At 51.5% G+C, this 24,983-nt stretch overlaps 1 protein-coding gene across 6 annotated transcripts in view; it reads left to right on the forward strand.

The window, feature by feature from the left end:
- Window positions 1-24,983, forward strand: part of SLC4A3 (solute carrier family 4 member 3) — a 34,865-nt gene that overhangs the window by 2,523 nt on the left and 7,359 nt on the right. For 2 of the 6 annotated variants that reach the window (XM_065841405.2, XM_065841404.2), the window contains exons 2-16: window positions 2,871-3,011; window positions 4,205-4,361; window positions 7,798-8,117; window positions 8,560-8,702; window positions 9,444-9,655; window positions 15,538-15,689; window positions 16,323-16,503; window positions 17,064-17,199; window positions 17,302-17,476; window positions 17,892-17,991; window positions 19,781-19,965; window positions 22,058-22,271; window positions 22,581-22,802; window positions 23,121-23,269; window positions 24,762-24,956. In XM_065841405.2, the coding sequence (XP_065697477.1) occupies window positions 2,958-3,011; window positions 4,205-4,361; window positions 7,798-8,117; window positions 8,560-8,702; window positions 9,444-9,655; window positions 15,538-15,689; window positions 16,323-16,503; window positions 17,064-17,199; window positions 17,302-17,476; window positions 17,892-17,991; window positions 19,781-19,965; window positions 22,058-22,271; window positions 22,581-22,802; window positions 23,121-23,269; window positions 24,762-24,956 (2,595 nt within the window). In that variant the 5' untranslated portion in view covers window positions 2,871-2,957. Of the gene's footprint in view, window positions 1-2,870; window positions 3,012-4,204; window positions 4,362-6,567; window positions 6,783-7,797; window positions 8,118-8,559; window positions 8,703-9,443; window positions 9,656-15,537; window positions 15,690-16,322; window positions 16,504-17,063; window positions 17,200-17,301; window positions 17,477-17,891; window positions 17,992-19,780; window positions 19,966-22,057; window positions 22,272-22,580; window positions 22,803-23,120; window positions 23,270-24,761; window positions 24,957-24,983 lie in introns of those variants that run through there. The other 4 variants (XM_065841407.2, XM_071810949.1, XM_071810950.1 and 1 more) reach the window with 4 other exon arrangements.

Consider the following 24,983-nt stretch of genomic DNA (forward strand, 5'->3'; position numbering starts at 1 on the left):
CGAAGCCGTAGGTCCCTCTGGCAGCTCTGTCACCAGCCTCCCCGCCCCAGCATCGTGTCCTGCTTTCACAGGGTGGTGAGCAGGGGATTGATGGAAGCCCCATGAGCACCTTGTAGTCCTCCTGAGAATTCAAAGTAAGTCCCAAGGGCTCTCTTCCTTTACTGCTAGTACAACTGTTGCTTTTAGCTGTCCAGCAGCATCATTAGAGTGACATATTTTAAGCATATTTCAGAATATGCTGCTTTGGTGGGTAAAGAAAGATTAAATGCTGGATTTCCCCTCTCTTTTAACTTCGTTTAGGCAGTCAGGCTATAGTTTTAAACTCAGTGTAACATCTTGTGAAGCCGGAGCCAGGAACGTTCGTTGCATCCAGCAGTTCTCCCAGCTTTGGGTTTCCTCCCGCCTGGAGCGCGGATACCCCTGCCAACCTCTGCCAGGCTCCAGACAAACCTGAGCTTGACCTGAAACAAAGCACATTGTTTTACAACATTGCTGATAGTTTGCATCTTCCTTTGGAGGCCTTACAATGCACGTTAGTGGCACAGAGGTGGAGCTGTGCATTAGCTTTTTTTTTGTTATACTACTTTCACCGTTTTGCTAGTTTTTAAGGATTCTGCCACTGCAGGAGCTGCCATCCAAAGCCCCGTTGTCATTTCACCCCCCTGAAGTAACAGTGCTTGCAATACGTTTTTGCAGGCAGTCCGTAGCCGTGGATGTTATCACAGAACCACAGAATGGTTAGGTTTGGAAGGGGCCTCTGGAGACCATCTAGTCCAACCCACCTGCTAAATGTGGGTTGTATTCCTGTCTTCCTTTCAAATACCCAATCCTTTCTCTAACAGTTGTGATGCCTTGGCCCCACAGGACTGCAGAACCAGGTTTCCCCGCCAGCTCTTCCTGCTGGAATAAAGCATCCCCTGCCTTCAGTTTCAAATGTGCTGCTGTTTGCTTTCATGGAATGATACCCTGTTCTTCAGCTAAATGCGGAAGGAAATAAAAGCCATGTATTACCCTTTTCTCTATCATGTCTCCTACTAAAAAGCAGCTCATTCTCTACTTACAGATAATTTCCAGACCTTTCTCCTTTTTTCTGCTTTCCCTCTCAGAACCCTTTTGCTCTTTCTTGGAAAACAGGGTGTGAAGTTGAATATTACAGCTTAAGATCTACAGGATAGATTGGGTGTTTTCATTCTTTTCTCGCCTGCTCCTATGGCCTGGACTCTGCATTTGCTTTTTAGATGTCTGTCTTGGCAGCATATTTTTCTCGAGCTGTTCAGGTCTCATGAAGGGATCCAGTTTCTGAAGAGTTCAATGAGATGCGTTTGGGGGGTTTCTTCCATTAAATTTTACCTTGTTCCTGGTGATCAGGAGGGTGGACCAAGAGAGCATGTTTCATCACTGGCCAGGTCAGCTCCTCAAAAACTTGCCTTACAGGTGGCCCTGCAATTTTTGGTTTGAGTAAGCTAAATGTGTGCCTTCAGGTAGGCTGAGTAAGCAGAGGCTGTAGCAGCACTTTCTGGAGATCTTCAAAGATAGAAGGAGGGATGATGAAGTGGCCCTACTGGTGTCACCTTTTGTCCATTTGTTTTAGCGTTTTAGTGGCCTGTCCTGAGCAGTGGCCCATACTAGGTACTTCAGATGAGATAGTAAGAAACCCCTCAGCAGATCACCAGGTTACAGCCTTCCAAAGCTTTCATATCTAGAGAGTAGCTTGTTCCGAAAGATGGGTTTAACTTCTTTGTCATAAATACGACAGCTTGTTACCCAGAGAGATAGCCAAACCATCCTCTGACTTTGCAGTTTTTTCCTCCTTGATGACCTCACTGAAAAAACTGTTTTCTTTTGCCAGTTCTGAATTAATTTATATTCTACCCTTGTAGTTTTAAATAATGTCCCATTTCTTGTGCTGTGAGATGAGAACGTTTTGCTTATCCTTGTGCCCAAAGCACTGTGCATGTGCTTACATCATCTTCTCTGTATGAGTTCAGATGAAGTTTTGGATATCGGTATCTTCCCAGTACCAGTCTCTGTGCCATCTCCAACTCTTCCTGGGGTGCAGCCATGCTGAGCTCAGCCTGTGCTGTTGCTGGAGATGATATGACTAGAGCTGTTTCTGTGTTAGTCTCTATCTCACTCCTTGTGTTCCGTGGCACCTGGTTACCTTCACTTGCAGTTGCATATCGAGCCGAGCACTCCTTCAGGCTGCCCATGGGGTATTTTGCATCCCTCAGCCATGCCAGTGCAGACAGGGCACAGATCTGAAGGTTGGCCTCCTTACCTGTAACATGTTGTTTCGTGTTTGGTGTTTGAATTCTGAACTGTTTGTCCTTGTGCTGTCTCTCTGGCCCGCATAGATCTCTCTGAGGCTCCTCCTGGCCAGTTTGGGATCTGCCCAATTAAAGCTAGGTGGCACAGGACCTCTCTCCTGCCTGCTGCTGGCATGCCCTCCCACCACCTGATGTCTACAACTTTATCCTTTCCCAGCGGTCAGTCACACCCTGGCTTTGCACGGACGTGCAGGTGGAGAGGTGGCTCAGCAGGACGCCTTTCCTTCTCTTGCACCGCCCGTGCAGGAGCCACGTAGAGCCGCTGTCTCATTCAGCCCTTGCACCCTCCGAGCAGCAGGTCATTCATAGGAGGACAGGGTTCCACCTGCCTTTGAACTCTTGAAGACGGTGCCCAAAGCAGCGTGGGCTGGGCCATTCTTGCCTCTTCCCTGCAGCATGCTGGGGGACAGCCCTGTCCTAGTGGTGCTGGGGAGGTTCCCTGAGGGCTGGTGAGGTGACCTCTCTGGATTAGGTGCCAGGAGGGTTGAGGACAGTGACCATCAGTCTCCCACGACATTCCCTTGTCCTGCCCTCTCTCCACAGGTTATGCCACTCTCCAGGTTTGCTGGGTGCCTGCCGGTGAAAGAGAAGGGTTGATATTTTGCCCAGGCCCTTAGGTCCTGAAACAAAATGGCAGCTGGAGAGTCCCCTCCCGTAGGAGGTGTCTTCATCGACCTGCAGCAGGTGAGGTGGGAATCCAGCAGCAGTGGGGCCATCTCTTCCCTGGGGACCACACTCCTGCCAGGCTGAGTGCAGGACTCGTGTCCTGGGCAGCCCACTGCAGTAGAGGACATGGCCTTCATTTGCCAGGGACAGTTCTGCACAAACGGTGCCCCAAGGCTGCCCAGGAGCTCACGTCCACTCTCCGTGCAGACAGCAAACTGTGGTCCAGAAAAACCCAGAGGTTACTCTGTGGGGTCTCTGTGTTTTCATGTGCTGGTGGTGGGGTAGGCAAGTGGCAGGAGGAGCTGGGCAGCTTGCAGTTAGGCTCTCCCCATTTAGGCTGGGCTTGAGACACCCAGGCTGAAGTGAGAAGAGAAGTGTTCTCACCCACAGATACAGAGCCACTCCTGGGGCACAGCTGGGGGATGCGAGGAGAGGCTAAAGCCGCCTTGCTCCCTCTTTCTGCCCAGCACAGACAGATTTGTCACAGTTGGGCCTCCTCCTGTTTCCATGGAAACACGAGAGTCCACAACAGTTTCGCGCTGGCATTTTGGTTATATTGACAGAAAATTTTACTGGCTGGAACTGCTCTGGAGGCAGAAAGGACAGGAGTCACCTGGCAATGCTCTTCCCCACCACCAAAGGGCAGAGAAACACCCACAGCCTGAAACAGGAGGAAAACGGGCAGAAAAGCCTGCAGACAGCATGTCAAGGGGAACAGGGTCCCCTAGGAGTGCGGAGGGAAGGTAGGAAAGCACAGGGTGGTCACTGATCCAAGGGCAGCTCACCAGAGCAGGGATGCCGTTTCCCAGAGGGAAATAGGGGAGATCTAAGAAAGACAAGGAGGGCAGAGTGGGCAAAGGGAAGGCTAGAGGACAGCAGGTACATGTGAGGAGAGAGAAATTCCAGCGAAACAAAAGCTTATGCATCTCCGCTGGTAGGAAAGAGAGGCACTGACACAGCCCTGTGATAACTGCTGCTGAGGTGAGGTGTGGAGGACCACTAAGGTATCTTTGCAGAGTTGGGGGCTTGTTGATCTGTGCTGGCTCTTGGTTTTGGACAGAGCTGTGCCTCTAAGTGAGAAACTACATCCCAGCCTTGTTGTGTGGAGCCTGCTGCTCCTCAACAAGCCCAGCACCGTTTGCAGGGCAGGAGGATCCAGAGGGCTATAGGGATCTGCAGTGTTTGATTCTTGTCTGGCGATTTCTGTGCAGGGCAGAGATCGCGCAGAGAAAGCCTTTCCTGGTGCCGAGGACGATGAGGACTTGGATAAGACTTTGTCAATCGAGAGATTTGGGGACCTGATAAGCAAATCAGCATCAAGCAATCTGGAGAAGCAAAGACGCAGCTACAGTGAGAAAGATTTTGAATGTATGTAGGTCTGAACTGTTGTACCTACTTCTACCCTCACCTCCAACCCTTGCTCAGCCCCATGTGCTCTGCAGTCTTGTGCCAGGACCCTGCAGATGGTGTTAGCCTGCTATTCACTTCCTCCCTTCAGATTGTTCCCAAAGTGCTATATATACCCAGTTGAGCACGAGTGCCCACAGCCTCTTCCCAGCCTGTTCCTTGTGTTTCCCATTCCCCCAGGTGTAGCTGCTGCCCAGCCCATGCAGCAGCACAGCTCAGCCCAGGGTGTTTGCTTACCTCCTCACACAGCATCAGGGACCTCTGCAGCCACCTCCCCCATGTTGAAATTTCCAGTTTGAAAGTGTTTTTTCTTCCATATGGCTGCAAAGAAACATCCAAATATGGCCAGAAGCCAGGCTGTCCTCCCCAGTCTGAAAGCAGATGGCTCTAGTCAGACATGCCTGCGTATTTCTAAATAGCAACCACGAAACCATCAGGCTTATCAGCTCAAAGAAAGGTCTGCAAAATAAAAATGGGGTGTGAATTTAAAATGCTATAGCTATCTTACCTGAACTCCTCTCATCAGCACATTTATTTCTCTAACTGCCCTTCCATGATGAAGGCAACCAGTCTTCCCAAACTCACTTTAGCTGTAAAATGTGAATGCGCCCACAAGAGTGGCCCTAAGCTGTTGCCTGGTGTACGTGGGTTGTGTTACCTTGTAGTAACAGCAGTGAAAGGCAGGAAGAAGAGCCCTCTGGCCGGCAGCCTGCTTGTGTGGCAGGCAAGAAACAACAGTTGGAATAGTTTCTCTACGGTCAGCTACTGCTTATTTTCTAGCTTAACTTTGGTGGGATACAGCCTTGGGAATATTGTGTTCCAAGTACCTCACTGGGCTGTTTTCTGCTTGGACACTCATTTCCAATGGCTGTTGTAAAAATTTGCTGGTAGAAGTCTATTACTGTAGCACACCTTAGCTGCTCCTTTCTGCTTGTGTCATTTACCTACAGAGGCTCCATTCAAATACTACTTTCCACCTGAGCACACAGTCACTCGTGCACATGGCTGCAAGGTGCTTCTAGCTTTGCTATGGGTTGAATACCTGTCATGTGCTGGTAGGACATACCTGCTCAGAAGCTATGCCTCTGTACACAGGTGTGTGGGTTGGCTTGGAGGACATAGACAGTCTGCTTGAGCATGCATGGCGGAAGCTTCTTTAAAAATTTGACTAGAGATTTGTACTGTTTCGTTTTTTTGTTCTTCTTAATAGGAGTGTCCTTCTTGCTTTGTCAGAATCAAGTCTGTTTTCCTCTGAGCTTCTGATGTATCCCCGTTATCTAGGACTATGTCAACCCCAGTTATCAGAAGTTTCCTGCAGTTTGTATTCACAAAAGCTGGAAGATCTGGTTAGGTCATTAGACTTTGAAAGATAACATACCAGCCCACAGAGGTGAATGCTCTCTGGGTTCAGAAATGTTTCCTGCCCTATTCAAAGCCAGGAATTCCTAATATGTAGACTCTTCCTCCTGGGCTCCCTATCCAAATTACTTTTTCATATCTCTTGTATCAAGTTCACTGAGAAGTGTAATCGAACATCTAGGACACTGATTTGGAGCTTCCCATACAGGCAGGCAGTGCAAGGAAGGGAGCAGGGAAGGAGGGCAGGAGCTGGGCACACAGGAGTTGCAGGGAGACAGGGAAGATGAAGAGGGAGGCAAACACATTCCCTTGTGTGTTTGGGAGAGGTATGCTTTTCCCACCCCCAGGCCACCTCTGTGAAGACATGATTGGTTGACACGAGAGGTGCTGTGTGCAGGGGTAAGGAGCGGTGCTCCCCTCTTCTGTGCCAGATCAGCCACTTACCATCACTGCCCTTCCCTGCAGCCCAAGGCTTTGCTTTCCTTCTGATCTAAAATGTAAACATTTCTGTCTTGGGCTGATGTGAACAAGCCAGAAGAGAAAGATGGGCTGTGTTGTCACCAGCAGCTTTGTGCTGTAGAAGGAGCAATGAGTGTGCAGTTGGAGCCTTCCTTGCTTCTTATGTGAGAAATTCACATCTGACCCATCCATGGCGTGCAGAGCAGTGCCACGGGCGTGCAGCAGTGGGGCAAGAGGGCCTCTCTGCCAAAGCCTGCCAGTGAAAAAGGATAAGGTAAGTCACAGAATTAGAGAACACTTTGGGAGGAAAAAGTGTTTATAAAGAGCCCAAACTGTTTCCAATTTGCAGATGTCTGACCATTCCCAGTCTCCTCTAATCTTGCCACAAGCCTCTCCTGCTGAACCATGGGGGCTGTGTGAAATATCCCTGCTGTTCCCAAGGGGGGAAACAAGGGAGAAAAGACTTGAGAAACCAAAGGAAAGGAAATATGACAGCAGAACAATGAACCTGCCCAGCTCTCCCAGGGAGAAGGTTGCAGCTTCCATTGAAAATGTCCTTTGAAGGTAGTTTTCACTATAAACAGATTTTGCTGCCATGTCACAGGAAAGCTGGGAAGGAACCGAATCAAAACAGGCTGGAAACAATTCCTCAGGAAGAGCTGCTGAGCAAAGCCCCCTCGCAAAGTGGCTGGTGCCCCTGTGATTTCAGCTGCTCCAGGTGCAGCCCCAGGGTCTGTGCATTTTGCAGAATGTCTATGGGAGGCTTTGTGCCTGCAGATAGACCTGGCAGAAATGGCTTTCCCTTCTCTCATGGGGAGATGCTGAGCTTACCGTATTCCCTGCATGGTGCATTATCGTTGTTTTTGAGTGAAGGCTCAGAAATGCTATTAATTTCTTCTCACTCTATAATTCCCACAACACCCAGGTCAAGCTTGTCTGAATTTCTCTTTGTAGATTAGTTTAAAGAAAAGTCCTTCTGCCCTGTTTTTTACCCTGTTTTTTAAAAAACAGCCTCCTAATAGAACCTGCATGTCAGAGGCTGGTAGGCACAAGCCCGTGCAGTACCTGGGATGCATCTGCACTAAAAGGCTTGGTCTGTGGTCCTTGTGGGTATACAGGAGGGACTTTCTTTCAAAGCCTGGCTGATAAGTGCATCTATTTAACTCAAAGAACACTATGCAGGAAAGAAATGTTTGTAAAGGGCCCAAATCATGCTTGTTTGAGAACGTGAGAAATGTTTCCCTGTGTTTAGGAAGGTGATGATGCCTCTGGCAGGCCACTGCAGCTCTGCGTAGCCATGCGAATTGCTTTTGGCATCATTGGGAGAGGAGTCCTGCCATCCCCAGGGCAGTGGAGCTGCATTAGGGTGCTTTGGCACTGCATGGGGGCTGCCTCCCCAGACACCCCAGGCTGGACATAGCCTGCGCATCACTGGAAGAGTTTTGCTGTGTCCCTGCGGGCTGGTGGCTCTCCTTGCCCTTCCTGGCCCTTGATCTCCAGACCATGCTGTTTCCTGGAGGGGCGCCTGGCAGGTTCCTCCCAGCCTCTTCCTGCCCCTGACTCTCTTTTTCTCTCTCAGTCCACCGCCAAGCCTCGCACCACATCCATCATCCCCTTTCCACTCACCTCCCTTCTGCCCTCAAGTTCCAAAAGAGGCCCCCCCGTGCCAGCAGGAGGAAAGAAAGAAGGAGGAAAAAGAAGAAAACCTCAGTACCACCCTCTGAGGTGACCCCCACCATCCAGGAAGAAGACGAGGAGGGGGAAGAAGAGGAAGAAGAAGAGGAAGAAGGAGAGTCTGAGGCAGAAGAGACCCAGGAGAAAGAGATCTCTGCAGACTCTGAGGGTGAAGCTTGTGGGAAGGACACATCCCCTAAGCTGGAGCCCCCAAGCAAACCAAAGGCAAGGCTAGGACATCCCTATCTGGACAGGGCTCAGAGACTGGGGAGGAGGTGAAGGGAAGGCTGGTGCTGGAAGGGTGCCAGGGTGTGTGGTCATGGCAGTCTGCTGCTCGGGGGGAAGAGGTGGTAGCTGTACAATATTGTGGGAAGGGTGGTTTTGTTTGTGCCTAGCAGAGATGGGCACTGGAGGACAGTGACAGGTAAGCCATTGCTTGGGGTGGATGCTAGGAAGGGTGTGCATGACTGTTTTGGTGTTGTAAGGCCCATGGGGCTGTTCTCAGGGTATATAGGATATGGGGAAGCTCAATATGGCCAGTCCCAGGGTATAGGGCATGTTGGCAAAATTGATGTGGGGGTGGGGACATGGGAAGGATCTGCACATCAGGGACTGGGGTGAAGGCTGCCTGTCCCGGCTCTTGCTGTCAGGACTGTCATCTCTGCAGTTCACCATCGGCAGCGATGAGGAGGAGTCTGGCAGCACTCTGGCCCCTGCGCAGTTCCACGTGGAAGAGGAGTGTGGCATCCTGTCCCCTGTGCCACGCTTCGCTGACCTGCTGCAGGACAAGGGCCCTGCCTCTCTCCGCAGGTAGGCAAATGTCTGCTGAGCTGCTTCCTGCTGTCGCTGGCTCAGGATTGCTGCATAGACTGTCCCTGGGGACAGCAGTTGTGCACAGTCAGGACTTTCCTGCTGAGCCAGAAGGGACATGGGGTCCAGTGTGAGAGTGGCTGTGAGTCACACGGCTGCTCCCTGGTGGGACAGTCACTCCCTGGGACTCCTGTGACCTCCTTGGGTCTGTGGGATCCCCAGTTGCAGGTTTGGGGGCACTGGGCTGCACATGTGGAGCACCCTACCTCCCAGCTAACTTGCCCCATCATGCTGACCTGCAGGCTGGGAGCCCCAGGGGGCTCAACCAAGTCAGGGGGCCATAAGGCCATTGATTCAGTGGGTTCCCAACACGGAGCACGGGATGATCTCTGCAGTGGGGGAAAGCAGGAGCAGAAGGGGCAACCTTTAGTTGTTGGGACAGGTGAGTCCTGGCTCTCCTCCTTCTCAGAGACTTGTTCGTCAGGGCTGGGCTGAGTGACAGAGCACTGAAACAGGCTGCCCAGGGAGGCTGTTGGAGTCTCCTTCTCTGGAGACATTCAAAACCTGCCTGGAGGCCTTCCTGTGTAACCTTACCTAGGAGTCCCTGCTCCAGCAGGGGGGATTGGACTAGGTGATCTTTCGAGGTCCCTTCCAATCCCTAACATTCTGCAATTCTGTGACCTCAGAAACTGTGAGGGGCTAGTGCCCATCCTTACTCATTGGTCTTTTTGGTTCTTATAGCCCCCCTGGGCCTCGAGAGTGTCTGTCTCGTGGGTGGGAGAAACGCAAGCCCTGGGGCCAGGTGACAAGTGGACAGCGGGTTACCTATGACTTGAAGGAGAGGATGTGCATTGGCAGCATGACCACGCTGGAGAGTGCGGCGTACCAGCGCGTCCCCACGGATGAGGCCGAGGCCCAGATGCTGGCGTCTGCTGACTTGGATGGCATGAAAAGTGAGGTTTTGTGATACTTACCTACACTACTAGTGCATGTGTCCCTTGCTTCTCCCTCCTTTGTCCTCTTCCCTAGCAGCTCCAGGCATGGTCTTCAGCCTGCCCAGAGGACCTGATCCTCACCTCCCTGTCCCCCAGCCCCTGTTTTTGCAGCCCTGGCTCCTCTCAATCAGCTTCGCAGTGTCCACAGTGCTGGTCCCCATGTTTCCAGCACTTCTACTCACCCCCACCTCATGGATGCCTGCTCATCCACCCACGCCACTGCCCTCTTCAGTTCAGGGTCCCCTGCATTTCCCTGAGACCCAGCTCTCTCCTCTCCTGACACACTTTCCCAGCAATCAGCCCTCTGTGTGACACGACAGCTCTGGCATCACAGAAAACCTGAGGTGAGGAGCCTCCCCTCCCCTCCCCTCCCATCCGCTCCTCTGGCGGATCGGCTGCTGCCCCTCTGGAGTGCCTTGGAGGGGACTGTCCCTGCGCGCAGCGCGAGGACAGACAGAAGAGACGTCATGGAAATGCACGCTCCGGGCCCGAGGACATGGAGAATTCAATAGGTTGCTCTGCAGGCTGGAAAGGGAGGGAGACACCAGAGGGGAGCGAGGGAGAGGAGCGGTGCAGCACGCACAGCCTGGCTGTCCCTGGGCCACAGACACCGCGTCCCTGGGCAGCCAGCACAAGACCCCGTGGCAGAGCAAGGACCCTGCTCTTGAGAAGCTGGTGGGGCAGCCCCCCACGGAACCATCCCCGAGTGGAGCTGAACTTCCCGGGACCTTGTCAGTACCCAGGGGCTGCTGCAGCAGCACCTTCATGCCCCGTGAAGAGGGGAGCAAGGCAGCAAGGCTGGGTGCAGGGCTGCGGTGAAGTTCCCCCAGGGGCAGCTTGCTTTCTTTTTGGCACATCAGTCTGGCTACCAGGACCCCTCCTCTGAAGGTGAGTGACTTATGGCACCTGAACCCTGACCTTCGCAAGGACAAAATGACAACCCGTGGAGAGAGAGAGGAGGCAGCGAAGGAATCAGAAGGGGGCAGCAGCCCGGAGGTAGCGGTAAGCACCCGCATTCGCAACTCACTCGGCTATGAAGACTTTGATGAATTTGCCTTCACTTTTGAAGACTATGATTTATGGGAGGCCATCAGAAACCATCTGGGCTACCCAGACGGGGAGCCCACTTGTAAGTACCAGAGCAGTGACCCCACAGTTGCAGCTGTAGATCAGATCCCCCAGTTAAAGTGCATATCCCTGCCCTGTGTTTGTTGTCTGCACCCTCTCCATGTCAGCTTGATCTCCTGGGTTAGAGGGGGTACCATCTGCCTTACCATATGCCTGGGGACACCGGAGGAGCTAACTGGTGTCTGTGTGTCTGTCCAAAGTCCTTGTACAGATCTATGTCGTGGTGCTGAGATGCTTCCCTGTCTGTGTCTCACTCAAACAGCTCTGGAGGCAGCTGCATCTTGCTGTTTGTGCTTATCAGGATGTGGCCCATGCTGTGGCCAGAGAAAAAGTGACTGCTCGGAGGTGTTGATAAGGATAGAGACATTTCCCCTTCCATCTGTGGCACAAGGTGACAATGTGCTGCTGCTCTCTGTTTGCTGGAATTTGATCTGAGCTGTGGGTCCAACAGCAGCAATGGTATCAGATTCTGGGCTCTGCACTGTAGCCTAATGCCCAGAGGAAAAAATAACCTCGTCCCTGTGTCTGCAGGTGTGAGCATGGCTGCAAAATGGGCTAATGGCAGGCTGGCTGGGGTGCTGGAAGGCAGAAAAGAGGAAGGAAGCAAGAGTGGCAAAAGCAGGGAAGGAGCTAATAGGAATCCCAAGAGCAAAGAGTATCTTTCTGTTGTCTGCATTCCTTTCTGTGCCCACATATCCCATGCGGAGATATGGATCTCTGAGCCATCCTGGGGACTGTGTAGAAATGGGAGCCTTGCTCCCACCTTGCACAGGTGGTCCTTCCTTGGCAGGTGTGGTAACCTGCAGTTAAAAGGTAGCTTTGTATATCACTGTTCACATTCATAGCTCTGTGGCGGCTGCCCGAATGTCCTCATGCAGATCATGTGTTAATTTTTCAGGGGATTTTAGAAGCACACATGGGAGGGCGGCCAGGCTCCAGAACTCACCCACTTGGCAGCTTCACATGCAGGATTGGGGAGGCAGAGTGCTCAGGGACATGGGACACCTTGGTTCAGTTTCTAGTCCTGCCACAGCCCCTCTGTGTGATCTCAGACAAAACACTTAACGTCCCTGCCTCTCAGTCCCAGCATCATGTTCTCTTTCTCAGCTGACTCATCTTTACAAGCCATCAGGGAAGAAAATTCTACCTTTGTGATTCTGCAGGGACCAGCAGTGCTTCTGCCTGGGTCTGCTACTTGTTACTGTAAATTGATAAACAGTATAATAGCAGCTAAGTTCAAAATAGAAACCTGGAGCAAATTGGCTCCATCAGCTGTCCCAAGGTAGGCAAATACATTAAAAGTGTGAGAAATAGCCCCAAGCTCACCTGGGAAAGGATGACTGTTCTTGGGAAGGTAGAAGGGGCAGATCGCTTCTGCAAGGTGTGATATGCATCTCTTATAAAGTGGGGAAATTTGGCTCACTAGCGGTTACCACCTTCATTGATTGTTACAGCTAATACTGCAGGTGCTTGAAATAAGATGTGCTATACAGTCAACTCTTAATTCCTTCTGCACAATGAATCCACACTGTGGATTAATCCTGCAGAGAGATACGGCAGAGGCAGAGAAGGCAGAGACACCAGAGTCAGTTCTGTGCAGAGCCAGCTCACGTCCAGCCAGTGCCACTTGCCCAGCTATTTACTCCTTGGTGGTTCCTCTTCTAGGACCAACTCACATCCAGGAGGAATTTAATAGCTTTTGAGCAGAGTCGAGTCCTTGCTGGACCTGAACTGGTTTCCTTGCATTCCTTTTAGTGTTGGGAGCATGGGGAGTGCTGCGCAGGGTCACCTGGATGGCAGCAGGAATGAGCTGGGGTCCAGTTGTCCCTGTCACATTGAACTCAGCATCAGCCAGGAGAGACTTGGGCTCTGTGCAGGACAGGGCAGTAACTTTTCCAGACGCCAGCATAAGGTTGTGACTTAGTGTAGGTTGATTAGTATTTTGTTTAGTCTATTTTTAAATATTCCAGGAGATGGGGTTTCAGTTTCTTTTTTCTTGCTATTACCTAACTATTCATGTACGTGAGAAGTGTGCTCCATCCCTGTGATGCCAGGCTAGCAAGTTGCTCTCTAGTACAGATACAAATATTCTGATGCCTCTTTCTGAGCTTCCTGCTTGGGGACAGAGGGTAGGGAAAGGAGAAAGGCAGGACCTAACACACAAATTGAATGCAATCGCCTGCTGAGTTGGACTGACTAGGACAGGCACTCTGGGGGAAGACTTCAGACAGTGCAAAGTTGTATTTGTCATCTTCAGATTTAAGCTGGTGGAAAAGGAGCTTGATCATCGCAAGAAATCTGACTGGTGGAAGCCAATGTGGCAAGAAGATCTTTTGGAGGAGACTGTAGGAGATGCAGTGTGGGAGGATGACATACCAGTTTACCATAGTGGAGCCACTGTAGAAATCACACTCTGTCCTCAGACATTGTCACTGTCTCATGCTCTGCTCCTGGGGAGTGCTGGAGAGGAGGGACAGAACAAGCTGTTACTGGCTGCTTCATCTCACCCTGAGGAGTGTGGCTTTACCCAAGGAGGGCAGAACTGTGCCCTGGGCACATCACCCTTTGGTCTTAGTCCAAGATGCTGTCTTGAGTAAGGACCTTTGACTTCAGGTGGTCACTTGAGCTTGGCTTTGATTTGAGGAAAGCATCAATCTGATGGGATGCAGGAGAGCAGTCTGGAGCACCTCAGCTGGGCTCTGCATGGGTCTCCCAAAGCCACTGACCTCTTCCAAAATTAAGCCTATGTGTCTACCTTGCTCCTATGGGTTGCCTCCCCCAGCTGGCATCAGTGGCCACAAGTACTGCCAAGGAAGAACAGCAAGTGGATCACTCCTTTCTTCTGTAGGACTCTGGAGGTGTGTGTGCCTTCACCAGCTTGCTCTGACTCTGCAGCACTCCAGCTCTTGTCCCTGTCAGCCAGTGTGGGAGTCACTGGAAATGCTGGCAGGAAACTTGGCTCCTTTTGTTTTATCTGTCCACCAGGCATATGGTGGCTGAGGCTGAATGCCTGTGTGTACTTTCTAGGGCTGTTGCTGAAGAACACTGTGTGGCAAGTTGGCATCACCATGGGGGAGGCTTGCCCTGCTCTGGGCGAGCACTTTCTCTTGCTGGGCAGAGCATCCTCTGGCCCTGTTCTTCTAGAGATGTGGTAAGAATGAGTCCCAGGGTACATGGGTGATTCAGAAGCTGCAGGGTTTGGAGCAAAGGTGCCAGATACCAAGATTATACATGAATTCGCACCAAGTGCGATGAAGTGGCTATTGTGCATGCAGGGATGGAGAAATCCATGCAAAAGTCCAAGGGAGCCCCTCACGTGCCTGGCTCCCAGAAACGTTGGTAGTGGCGGGAAGTTATTGGCTCCTATCGACATTGCAGAGCAGTAAGTGGAGCAGGGAGGAGTCCAGCCACCCGCGGGCCGTACATCAGCAGGGCAGCCAATGGAGGGAAACAACCTGAGGCTCAGTATCGATTCATTTTATATTTAATTTAGTGACCCAGATTTCCAAGGAGCAAGGCCATGGCATGCCCGGCCTGATGCTGGGTGTGTCTTTCCATGCCAAAGATGCACAGATATTTTTCTACAACATCAAACGGACCACTTGGCCTTCAAGCCCAGTGCTTTTCGCTACCTCTCATGTCCTGAGAGCTGCAGGTCTTGAAGCCAAGTGCAGAAAGGTATCTAGAACCTGAACATTCATCCCAGCCGACAGAGAGCTGCCCTTTGTCCCCCAGGGAGAAGACCCTGGCTTTGCTTTACAAGCAGGGCCAGCAAACTGTGCAAAATGCTTGGCTCCATGATCTACCTGGGGAAGCCTGGCCTTCCCAGAGTGGCGCTCTGGGGCTTTACCCATCTCCATGGCAGTCTGTGCTAAAGAAGATACACTTGTAGTGGGTAGTGTCCAGGGAAACTACTCTCCATGGCAGGCTGTTGCCCACATGCTGTTCCTCTGGCATTGCAAAAGGGGCTGGCATGGTTATGGCCAGGTTTAGCTGGGCGCTGGCTAGACAACAGCACTGGTAGCTTGGTGGTGGGTTTGTAATGCAGCCTCAACAGCCTTTCTGGAGGCTTCAGGAGGCTTTCAGAGGGCATTGCAGCAGCACTGCGGAGCATCTAGAAACAGCAATAGCTGGAGGTACCTGACCAACCTCCATGCCAACCCAGCTCTGCACTGTTATGCTACAGTCTCATTGCACAATTAAATAAAACAGCCACTGATATTTCTATGTGTCTCCCAGACCAGCAGCTAAATATCCTTCTTCACTGCCCTTTATGCTTGCTGAGCATCAGACCTTCCTCCAGTGGGAGAAATGAGCCCCAGCCAGGTGCCTGCCTGTGCTGCCTGGGAACAGAGCTGTGCAAACAGGGCTTCAGCTTGCCCTTTGTTGAGAGGGTATGGGAGGGTCCATGCACCACTTTTTTGGGTACCATGAATAAAAGCTTTTGCAATGATGCTCCAGTGTATGCACAGCCTGGGAGGAAGTGTTCTTCTTGAAGGAATCAGCTTGCAGACATCTGGAAGAGCTGGAAGTAGGCAGATGAGGCAGAAAGGGTCTTCAGAAGTCTGGAGGATGCTGGTGAGTGCTCCAGCTGCCAGGGCTCTGTTAGTATAAGCTAATGGAAGAAAGGTGGACTTGGATGTGTTTCCCTGCCAGATGATGTGCTTCCACTAGACAAACTGGTGGTCTTTTTTCCTTTCCTGTGTCTTCAGGCCACCGTTTTGAAGATAACCCTGGTGTGAGGAGGCATCTGATGAAAAAACCATCTCGTAGTCAGATCACCAGGACAAGCAAAAAATTAGCATCAACTCCATCTGTCAAGAAAAAGAAGAAGAAGAAGCAGCTGGATAGAAAGCCCCATGAGGTATCCATATGCTATCCTCCCACACTTCTTCAGAAGCCATAAATCAGGACTAGAAACAGGCACTTTATAAAGTGGTAAATGTGGTTTCAATATAATTAATTCTTTACATGACCTTGGGGGTGACATTTCAAGCCGTATCTATTATCATGAGGGCTGAAAATGCACTTCAGTAAAAGCAGAGATTTCTCTGAAATCACAAAGCTTTGACCTTAAGAAAGATGTTAAAAGGTCTCAGAAATGGTAGTGCTGTTGTGGAAGTTGGCAGCACAGTAACGTGACAATTTCTGGTAAGTGTGGGAAATTTGGGGGGCAACCAGGAAGCAGACAGAGGACAAAATTGTCACAATTTGGTAGAGGGGTGCAGCACTGCATTGTTCCCTCTCCTCTGCCCACACCATCTGACTTGGAGCTTTCTGGTGCTCCATGTGTTGGGGGAAGCTCCTGCCATGCTGCCAGTGATATTTGTACTGGCTCTTTCAGTTCACTAGACTTCTGGTTGACTAAGGCAGGTTTGCTCTGGCAGTGCCTTAGACCAAGTGGTACCTTGAAAACAAACCAGAGGCTTTCCATGTATTGTTGATAGAGCTGTGTGCATCAGGAGAAGTCTCATGTCTTTGATGTAATTTGCACTAGGTGTTTGTGGAGCTGAACGAGCTGGTGGTGGATAAGAACCAGGAGATGCACTGGAGGGAGACAGCTCGCTGGATCAAATTTGAGGAGGATGTGGAGGAGGACACAGCAAGGTGGGGCAAGCCCCATGTGGCTTCACTGTCCTTCCGCAGCCTTTTGGAGCTCAGGAAGACAATTGCCCATGGTGAGTCAGGAACCATGGGCCAGGGTTTGTGTCTTGCTCTGGGACACGTTTAGCTGGACAGCTTCTCTCACTGTTTTGCCCCTCACTGGAGACACTCCAACAGTGCCTATGTCCAGGCTCCACATAGGGTCTGCAGGTACAGACTGTCCTGCATGCCATTTGACAGGGTTTGCATTAGCCCAAGGATGCCTGTGTTTGTTCCTTACTCTGCTTTGCTACTCTCAGGCACATGGCAGCTGCAACACCCAGCTGTGCCTGGGCCAGCAGGTCTTTGACCCATCTTTGGTGTGAAAGGGCAAGTTCAGTCAGGATGGGAAACCAAAATGAGAGGGAGGTACCAGGGCTACTAGTGCATCTTGGAGCTTTTGCATTCTCTTGGGAAAAGGGTTTACACAGAGGACATGGGACACCTGGACTCGGGGCATTTTTCAACTGAGAGAATCTGTACCCCGACCAAAGCCTTGCTCCTGGCTCCTGGTGGGATGGCTGTGTCCCCAGAGGGGGCGTGCGGTAGGGAGTGCTGCACACTAGGAACAGGGCTCTTACCTTCCTGCTGGCAGGTGCTGTCCTCCTTGACCTGGAGCAGACCACGCTGCCTGGCATCGCTCACCTCATGGTGGAGACCATGATCATCTCTGACCAGATCAGGGCAGAAGACCGAGCCAATGTGCTGCGTGCCCTGCTGTTGAAGCACAGGTGGGTGGCACATGGCTGAGGGCTGCCAGGTTTGTGGATTGTCTGCAAGCCCCAGGCAGCAAGGGAAGTGGCTCCCCTCATGGCCACCACTCTCCCCCTCAGCCACCCCAACGATGAGAAAGAGGGCTTCTTCCCGAGGAACCACTCCAGCTCCAGCATGAACTCCATTGTGGGGAACCACCACCACAACCACACCACCGACACCTGCGTGCCCCTCATGGGGGAAGAGCGCATTGAGATGGCTGACCCCAAGGCCAATGAGACCGAGTGCAAGGAGGTGAGGGTGACATGAGGGGTTACTGCTTCTTTTTCCGCATCCTGGGGACAACTATTGGCCAGCAGCAGCACTTGGCACCCATCTCTGGGCCACTTCATGGGGGGGTGTTGTACTTGCAAGGGCTGAGCTCCCCTGGATCACCTGGATTGCTTGAAATCAGGTCACTGCATTATGATTTCAGGACCTAATTTCAGGCTCACATTGTATGCAAGTGTCTGCCTGAGCGTGCCCTGGCAGGAGCAGCCCCAGTGCTTGCAGGGTGGCTCTTTGCTATGCGGGTGCCCTGTGTGTGACACAGGGTGTTGGGCATGCAGCCGAGGCAAGCCTGGCTGCAGATGTGCTGGTGGGGTGCAAGGCTGTGTGGGGAGTCCAAGGCATAGGGACTCTGTCCCTACTTGTTTGTATTCTGCCCCAGCAGAAAAACCTCCATCTCCATAACTCTGAGGGCCACCGTAAATACCTGAAGCTGATGGAGAAGATCCCTGAAGATGCGGAGGCCACAGTCGTCCTTGTGGGTAAGAGGTGACATGTGGAGACTCCCAGGGCCAAAAGAGACCAGTTCAGATGCTGGTCTGACCCAGCCGTCTGTTCCCTCCCTGCTGAGGGGTATTTGGACATCTTATACACATTCCCAGAGTTCAGCTGGGTAGAGAGTCTGGTGCTCTCTCTCCTTTGGTGACAGCACACATTTTGTATGTCTGTAGTAAACATAAGGGGTGCTTGGGTAGTTATGTTCTTAAGTTAAGAAGTACTGAATATGAAGAGGTTGACAGACACTGCTGCTGGGAGCTGGGGCCCAGCTTAGAGAAGGAAGTCCCACCAGGCTCACTGTAACATCCCATTTTGCAGCTCAGAGGTGGGTAGTTGGTGCTGGAGGGACTGATGGCCAGGTACTGACTGCTGTCAGGCCTTGTGCTGTTCTCTGACCATAGCTGTCCTCTCTCTGGCCTTTTCACACCTCGCCAGCAGCTGGGCCCTGCACTGGCTGTGTATGCCAGGGAGCTCTGAGTTTATGGAAGCAGAGCTTGACTGGTGGCAAGGTCTTGGGTATCAGCTGTAGCACTGCCAGAAGATATTTGTCTGTACGAGAGGTCTATGGGCAGGCAGGCTCAAGCATCAGTGGGCTTGGTGCCTTCTGACCACAAGAGTTGTCCTCAGCACTTTGCTGGCATTAACATGTCAGCAAATGTAGCTACAGCGCAAGCAAAGTAAATGTCGTTGCCTATCCAGTAGATGAAAAGCTCAGGCAAAGAGACCTCACAGCTCTACTAAGCTGATGCTTAACCATGAGGAGGCCAAATCAGTGTCACAAACACACTCTGAATACTCAGATAACTAAAAACTGCCATTTCTGAGGTAACGCTGTGTCTTGTGATACACTTGACCACTCAGATAGCCCTGATTTGCTGGTCTAACACAGAACACAGCTCTTTGCTGGATGCAGATGGCAGAAAGATCAGTAATAATGCTAGAGAAATACGAGTATTTAATAACCATTTGTGTTTGGTTATGGGAAGGAAGCGGCTGGTGTGCTGGAGGATGCGGGAGTACTTCCTGATCTGTTAGGAATCGAGGAGCCTGCCAAGCATTGATGAGATGCGGACATTGCAAAACAAACTGTGCAGTTTGCACCTATGAGTCTTTAAAGAACTGGCTCATTTTAATCAGAAAAAAAAAAAAAAAAAAAGAAGTCTAGGAATACAGGGAACATACAAGAAAAGCAGAAGAAAGCTCATGGCATCAGTGCTCATGAAGGAAAGGACAGTGATCCAGTATCAATGGGTTGTTTAACCTGACATCCTTCCAAGCCAAAATAATGGCAGAGCTAATATGGGATTCAATTAATAAAGAGCTAAAGGATAAGAATGTAATTATTGCCAAGCAGTGAGGTTTATGAGAAATAGGTCATGTCAAGCAAACCTGATTTCATTATTTGATGAGATTAGAAGTATTTTTGATAAAAGTAACATGTATGAGACTGCTTTCCGTGAGGCAGTGGCTTAGTGGAAAAACAACCTTCTGATTTAAAATTAGCCCCTTATATTGTAAGTAGAGGCTGTCTTAAGAGATGAAGAATGACCTAACTGGGAGAGCTAAAGAAAGTAGCACTGCTTGGGAGTGATCAGTAAGCAGAGGACCTGGAGTAGTGCTCAGCACAGTGCTCGATGCTGTGTCAGGGGTCTGGAGGGAAGTACAGAACAGAAGGACTCATGGGAACCCCCAAAATCTGTTTCCACTGTTAAAGGCAGCCCAGTACAGCTCACCTCAATGATTAACTCTTCTCCAAATATTGCCTCCTGGCAGGTTGTGTGCAGTTCCTGGAGCAGCCAACTATGGCCTTTGTTCGACTAAATGAGGCTGTCTTCCTGGAATCTGTCCTGGAGGTCCCAATTCCTGTCAGATTCATCTTTGTGCTGCTTGGACCGAGCCAGGCCAACATGGACTACCATGAAATTGGCCGCTCAATCTCCACCCTCATGTCTGACAAGGTGAGGAACTGATGGGCAGTGATGCTGGCACAGGTGAGGGAGCTTCAGTAGCTCCTCAGAAGTCAGTCCTGGGATGAGAGGGCTGAGATATGCTGTGCTAAGGCCTAGGTGGGGCAGGCAGGCGTGAGCACCCGGGATTTTTAAGTGCAGCCTAGCTCAACCAAGGTTGGGTGCTCCAGTACAGAGGGAAGAGTGGGACAGACACTTGGCTGAGACAGAGAGTGCTGGGCTGGGTGAAGGAGAGGGCTGTACATAAAAGCAGGAGCAAAAGACTGCCCAAGGTTAGAGGAGTTGTGTTCAGTTCATGTTTCGCAAACAGAGAGGAGGGCAGGCTGAGTGATGCCTGTGACTGTGACGTCTGGCCCAGGCCACACTGATGAGAAGACCCAGCAATGCCTGGGGACCATTCCTCAGGAGTTTGGATGAAGCTTTCTAGCTGAGTCATGTGACTGGGGCATCCATGCAGGACGAGCCATGAGGAGGCAGAAAGGTTTTACTGCCAAGCTTGTGCACTGCTAGAAGTCCCCCATCTGGCTAGGTGGCAGGAAAGTGAAATTCATTATCCTGGTAAGGAATGAAAGGCAAAGAAAAAACAGTCTGAGCATCTACTACATACATCCAGGATAGGAGAATCAGAGGTTCACAGGGTCCTCCTGGCTGGTGCCATGTAATTATAACGGAGTAACAAACCTACCTGTCCTGCCACCAGTGCACAACTCTCCCTCAGCTGGGGGCTGAAAGGTCCACTCAGAGCAGGTGGGTTGTGCACAGCAAGGGTTCCCAGCTGAAAGATCCCTCCCCTGGAGTTGCATGGGGCTCAGCTGACACTGTGTCTTGAGCCACCAGAAGTGAAGTGCCGTATTCCAGCTTCAGTGCTGCCTTTGTGGGCTGATCTCACTCATCGGAGCCTCTACTCCTCTGTTGCTGGAAGAAGGGACTCAGCTGCCGGAGCGGGGCTGGCCATAGCAAGGTTACATGGTGGCTGGCGCCATAGAGAGAGTACGATACCCTTTACAGTTTGAAGCTGTGGTGCCAGGGAGTCTGTGTGCTGCAGGAGCCTTAGCTCTCTCTTACCTGCTTTACAAGCTCTTCACTTGTTCATTTTCCCCAGCCCTCTCTCTGCGGGGGTATTTCAGAAGCAATGCAGCACTTCTGCTCGTTTGCTAGCACCTTCCCTCCTATCTGCAGTAGTACTGTCCCCTCATGGTCTCCTTGGAGTTCTTCCATGTCATCTTCACCTTTTGTCAGACATATCTCCCCTTTTCTGCCTAGTTTACCTTGCCTGACTTCCCTTATGCTGTAGATTCTTATTTTCCTGCCCTCTCCCATGTTTTACATTTTTATGTTCAAGTCTCTCAAGAGTCTTATGCTCCCTACTCGTGTCTCACACCCTGGTTGTTGTGCTTTATCTGCGGTGCTTTAGGGCTCCATCAGCTTCTCTATAAAACCCAACCTAAGATCAGAACAGGAGGACATCAGTCTGTTGAGGAGTCCTAATTTTGAGCTGCAGGGACAGGGAAAGTCTTTAATCTCTGTGGTGCCTGGCTTCTGGTACATCTCTTGAGCTGAGCTCCAAAGAAGAGCGCTGCAGGACCAAGAGATGGCATGCAGAGCTTGTAAGGACAAGGACGCAGCCACAGTGATCTGGTGTAAACAGTGGCACAGGCTGGCCAAGTGTAGCAACTCGCATGGGCAAAGAGGCACTAGGCTAGTTGGGAAGCACGGATCTGATATAGTTTGGTGGAGATGTCCCACAAGAGGCTCCTTGTGGTCTGGTGGAGTGTGCAGCTGGCAGAGATGCTGCAGGAGCATGGTCTTGACCAAGAGCAGTGTGGTCTGGGGGAGAAAAACAGAAGCAAGGTCACTGGAAAAGATGGAAAGGGTAGGGAGGACAGACATGGGATTAGGTGGGATGTTGGATTGTTGAACAGGAGGGATTCAGAAGTGTGGGTCACAGAGTGGCAGTAGTGAGTCAAGCAGTGGGTTGAGAGAGCAGGCTGTTACTGTATGGTCACAGCAAGTGTTTCTGGGCTGTAGATACCTGGGTGCAGTCTGGGTCTGAGCCTGCTTCTCTTTTCCCATTCCCTCTTAGCACTTCCATGAGGCTGCGTACATGGCAGATGACCGTCAGGACCTCCTCAATGCAATCAATGAGTTCTTGGACTGCAGCATTGTCATCCCCCCATCAGAGGTGGAGGGGAAAGACTTGCTCAAATCCATTGCCACCTTCCAGAAGTTGCTACTGAGGAAGAGGAAGGAGAGGGAGCAGAAGTCCATGAAGGAGGGGGCTGTCCAGGAAGCCAAAGGTCTCTCCACTCACATTTGGGCAAAAGAGTTTGTGCCTTAACACCCTGTGTGCCCTAGTGGGCCCTTCCCTCGCAGAGCCTGGCAGAGGGGTGAGCAGGGCCTGGCTCCTGCAGCAAGAGGGGGGCATGGGGAAGCAGGACGGGGCTGTGGGCAGCTTGGGCAGCTGCAGGCAGGGGGATGTGCAGTTGCAGGGGGCCCTCCAGGTTAGCGCTGCTGGAGGAAGGTCTCCACAGTGTATAGGGGAAAGGGACAGCCCAAGGGTGGACTTGCATTCCCCTGCTCAAGCCCTGCCCTCCATGCACCTCCAGAGCTGTGTGAAGTGAAAGCTGAGGAAGAAGAAGAGGAAGCTGAGGACGATCCTTTGAAGAGGACCGGGATATTTTTTGGAGGTCTGGTTCGGGACATAAAGCGCAGGTACCCCAAATACCTCAGTGACATCAGAGACGCCTTGCACAGCCAGTGTCTCGCGGCCGTTCTCTTCATCTACTTTGCTGCTCTTTCTCCTGCCATCACCTTCGGGGGACTCCTAGGTAATGGGCCTGCTTTCTGGTCTGCTCTTTGCACGCTGGGACACTGGCTGTGTCTGTGGTGCTGTGCTGGGGTGGGCTCTGGTGCTGCTCGCTCAGGGACAGTGGCAGCACTGTGGCTGCTGCCTTGTCCCCTCCCTGCCGCTTGGCCTCTCCAGCCTCGGCTCCCCAGGCTCCCTCTGTGCTCCCTGCCCGATGCAGGAGACCTCTGGTGGGATAGGCACCTGCCTTCCTCCGTCCAGAGCCGTGTCTGCAGCCTGCCTGCCTGTGGTAACGGTGCCTGTGTCTGGGCTATAACTTACACGTTGTTCTCTTTCCCAGGAGAGAAAACTGAGGGTCTCATGGGAGTCTCCGAGCTGATAATCTCCACCTCAGTTTTAGGGATCCTCTTCTCCCTGCTTGGAGCCCAGCCGCTCCTGGTCATTGGCTTCTCAGGGCCTCTGCTGGTGTTCGAAGAAGCTTTTTACAAGGTACATGTGAGGCAGTGTCCATGCTTGGCACCTGCTTGCTCTGCCCTTGTGCTGGAGAAGGCAGCCAGCATTTCTCAGCTCTCCAAAGAGTCTTTGGTTGTGTGGAGTCCTTGGGTCCTGCCTGGCTGCCCTCAGCTTGGCCAGGGCTGGCCCTTGCTCTACTGATCCTTTGCAGGTCTCACCACAGGGACTTCTGCCTCCTGTATCTGTATCCCCTTGAGATGTGGCAGTGGTAACAGCACTGCCCTACCTGCTGACTGTGAGGGAGCATCGTCCCCCAGCCCTGTGCTGCAGCCCATCCAGCCACAATGAGTAGTTGTGGCTGCATCCTATTAATAAAATACTGGTCCGTAATACTTTCTTGTTCTTGGCATTTCCTTTGAAGACCATTTCACAATGTTACCCGTGTCCATGTTTCCTCAGACGGAAACCCAACAACATGCAGTGTGCCACCCATTTGGGATGTCCCATCTATGTTACTCTCAGGATGAACCCAGGGGTGTGTGCAGAGATAACCTGGCCAGCCAGGATGGACATGTTTCTTTCTCATGTAGCGTGATGTCTTCACTGTTAAGAGCATCCCTGTGTCACCATACTGTCAAGAAGTGGTTCTAATCCTTCTTCTTTTTTTCTGACTCCTAGTGTGTCCGGGCTTTTAAAGCATCTAGGGTGTCTGGGCTTTTAGAGCATGGTTTTTCCTACAGCTAGATTTTCACCTTGATGTGTCAAGAGTTTGGAGCTGGTGATGCCATTGCACAGTGGAGGTTTCTCTGCTCTCCTGTGAATGCACTTCTCACTGACTGCTTTGGCTTTGCCCAAGCGTGGTGCACAAAGCTGTACCTCTGCCCTGTGTGAGGGCACTATCTGTACTGGTACAGCTAGTAAGGCTGCAAAGGGAGGGATCTGTGGGAGTGACGTACATCCAGGATTTGTGGCTGGAAGTAGTTGGTGTTGCTGTGATGGGGCAGGCTTGGGATGTGTGTGTGGATGAGCAGAAGTGGTGGAGATGGTCTGTTGGTCTGTTCTGTGGTGAGAGCCTCAGGGCTTTTCTGCACACACATACAACTGTGTGTGTATTTGTCTGAGATTGTGCCCCAGTTAATGTAGCCTTTGTGTGGTGGGACATAAGGAGGCTGCTCCAGCTCTCCTTTGAGGGGAACAGACTTGTGCTCCATGGAGGAGTGGAGATCTGTGTTTGAGTCATGGCACCTCCATATGGGTGAGGTGGGGAGTGTCATACATGGGGTGGCTTCAGCAGAGAGCAGAGGAGGTAACAGGAGCAGTAAAGACCTGCTTGGTGTGACCTGGCTGGTGTTAGTGCAAAGTCTGCAATGTTACCTGTGACTCCAGCCTTGAATTTGCTGTCCCCATGCTGCATGCTCAAGCAGATGTGGATGCTTTTTTTCTGGAACAGTCTGTGATCTTAATGGGGAGGAGATGCAGGAGGGCAGCCTGAGGAGCCATGATTAATGTCTTCTGCTTTCCATTTCAGTTTTGCCAGACACAAGGCATTGAGTATCTGACAGGCAGAGTGTGGATTGGTTTGTGGCTCATCGTCTTCATCTTCATTATCGTGGCAGCCGAGGGAAGCTTCTTGGTGCGCTACATCTCACCCTTCACCCAGGAGATCTTTGCTTTCCTCATCTCCCTCATCTTTATCTACGAGACCTTCTACAAACTGTACAAGGTGAACCTTCCCCAGGGAAATGGACTG

The sequence above is a fragment of the Patagioenas fasciata genome, chromosome 7 (genome assembly GCF_037038585.1).
Source record: "Patagioenas fasciata isolate bPatFas1 chromosome 7, bPatFas1.hap1, whole genome shotgun sequence".
Classification (NCBI taxonomy): Eukaryota; Metazoa; Chordata; class Aves; order Columbiformes; family Columbidae; genus Patagioenas; species Patagioenas fasciata.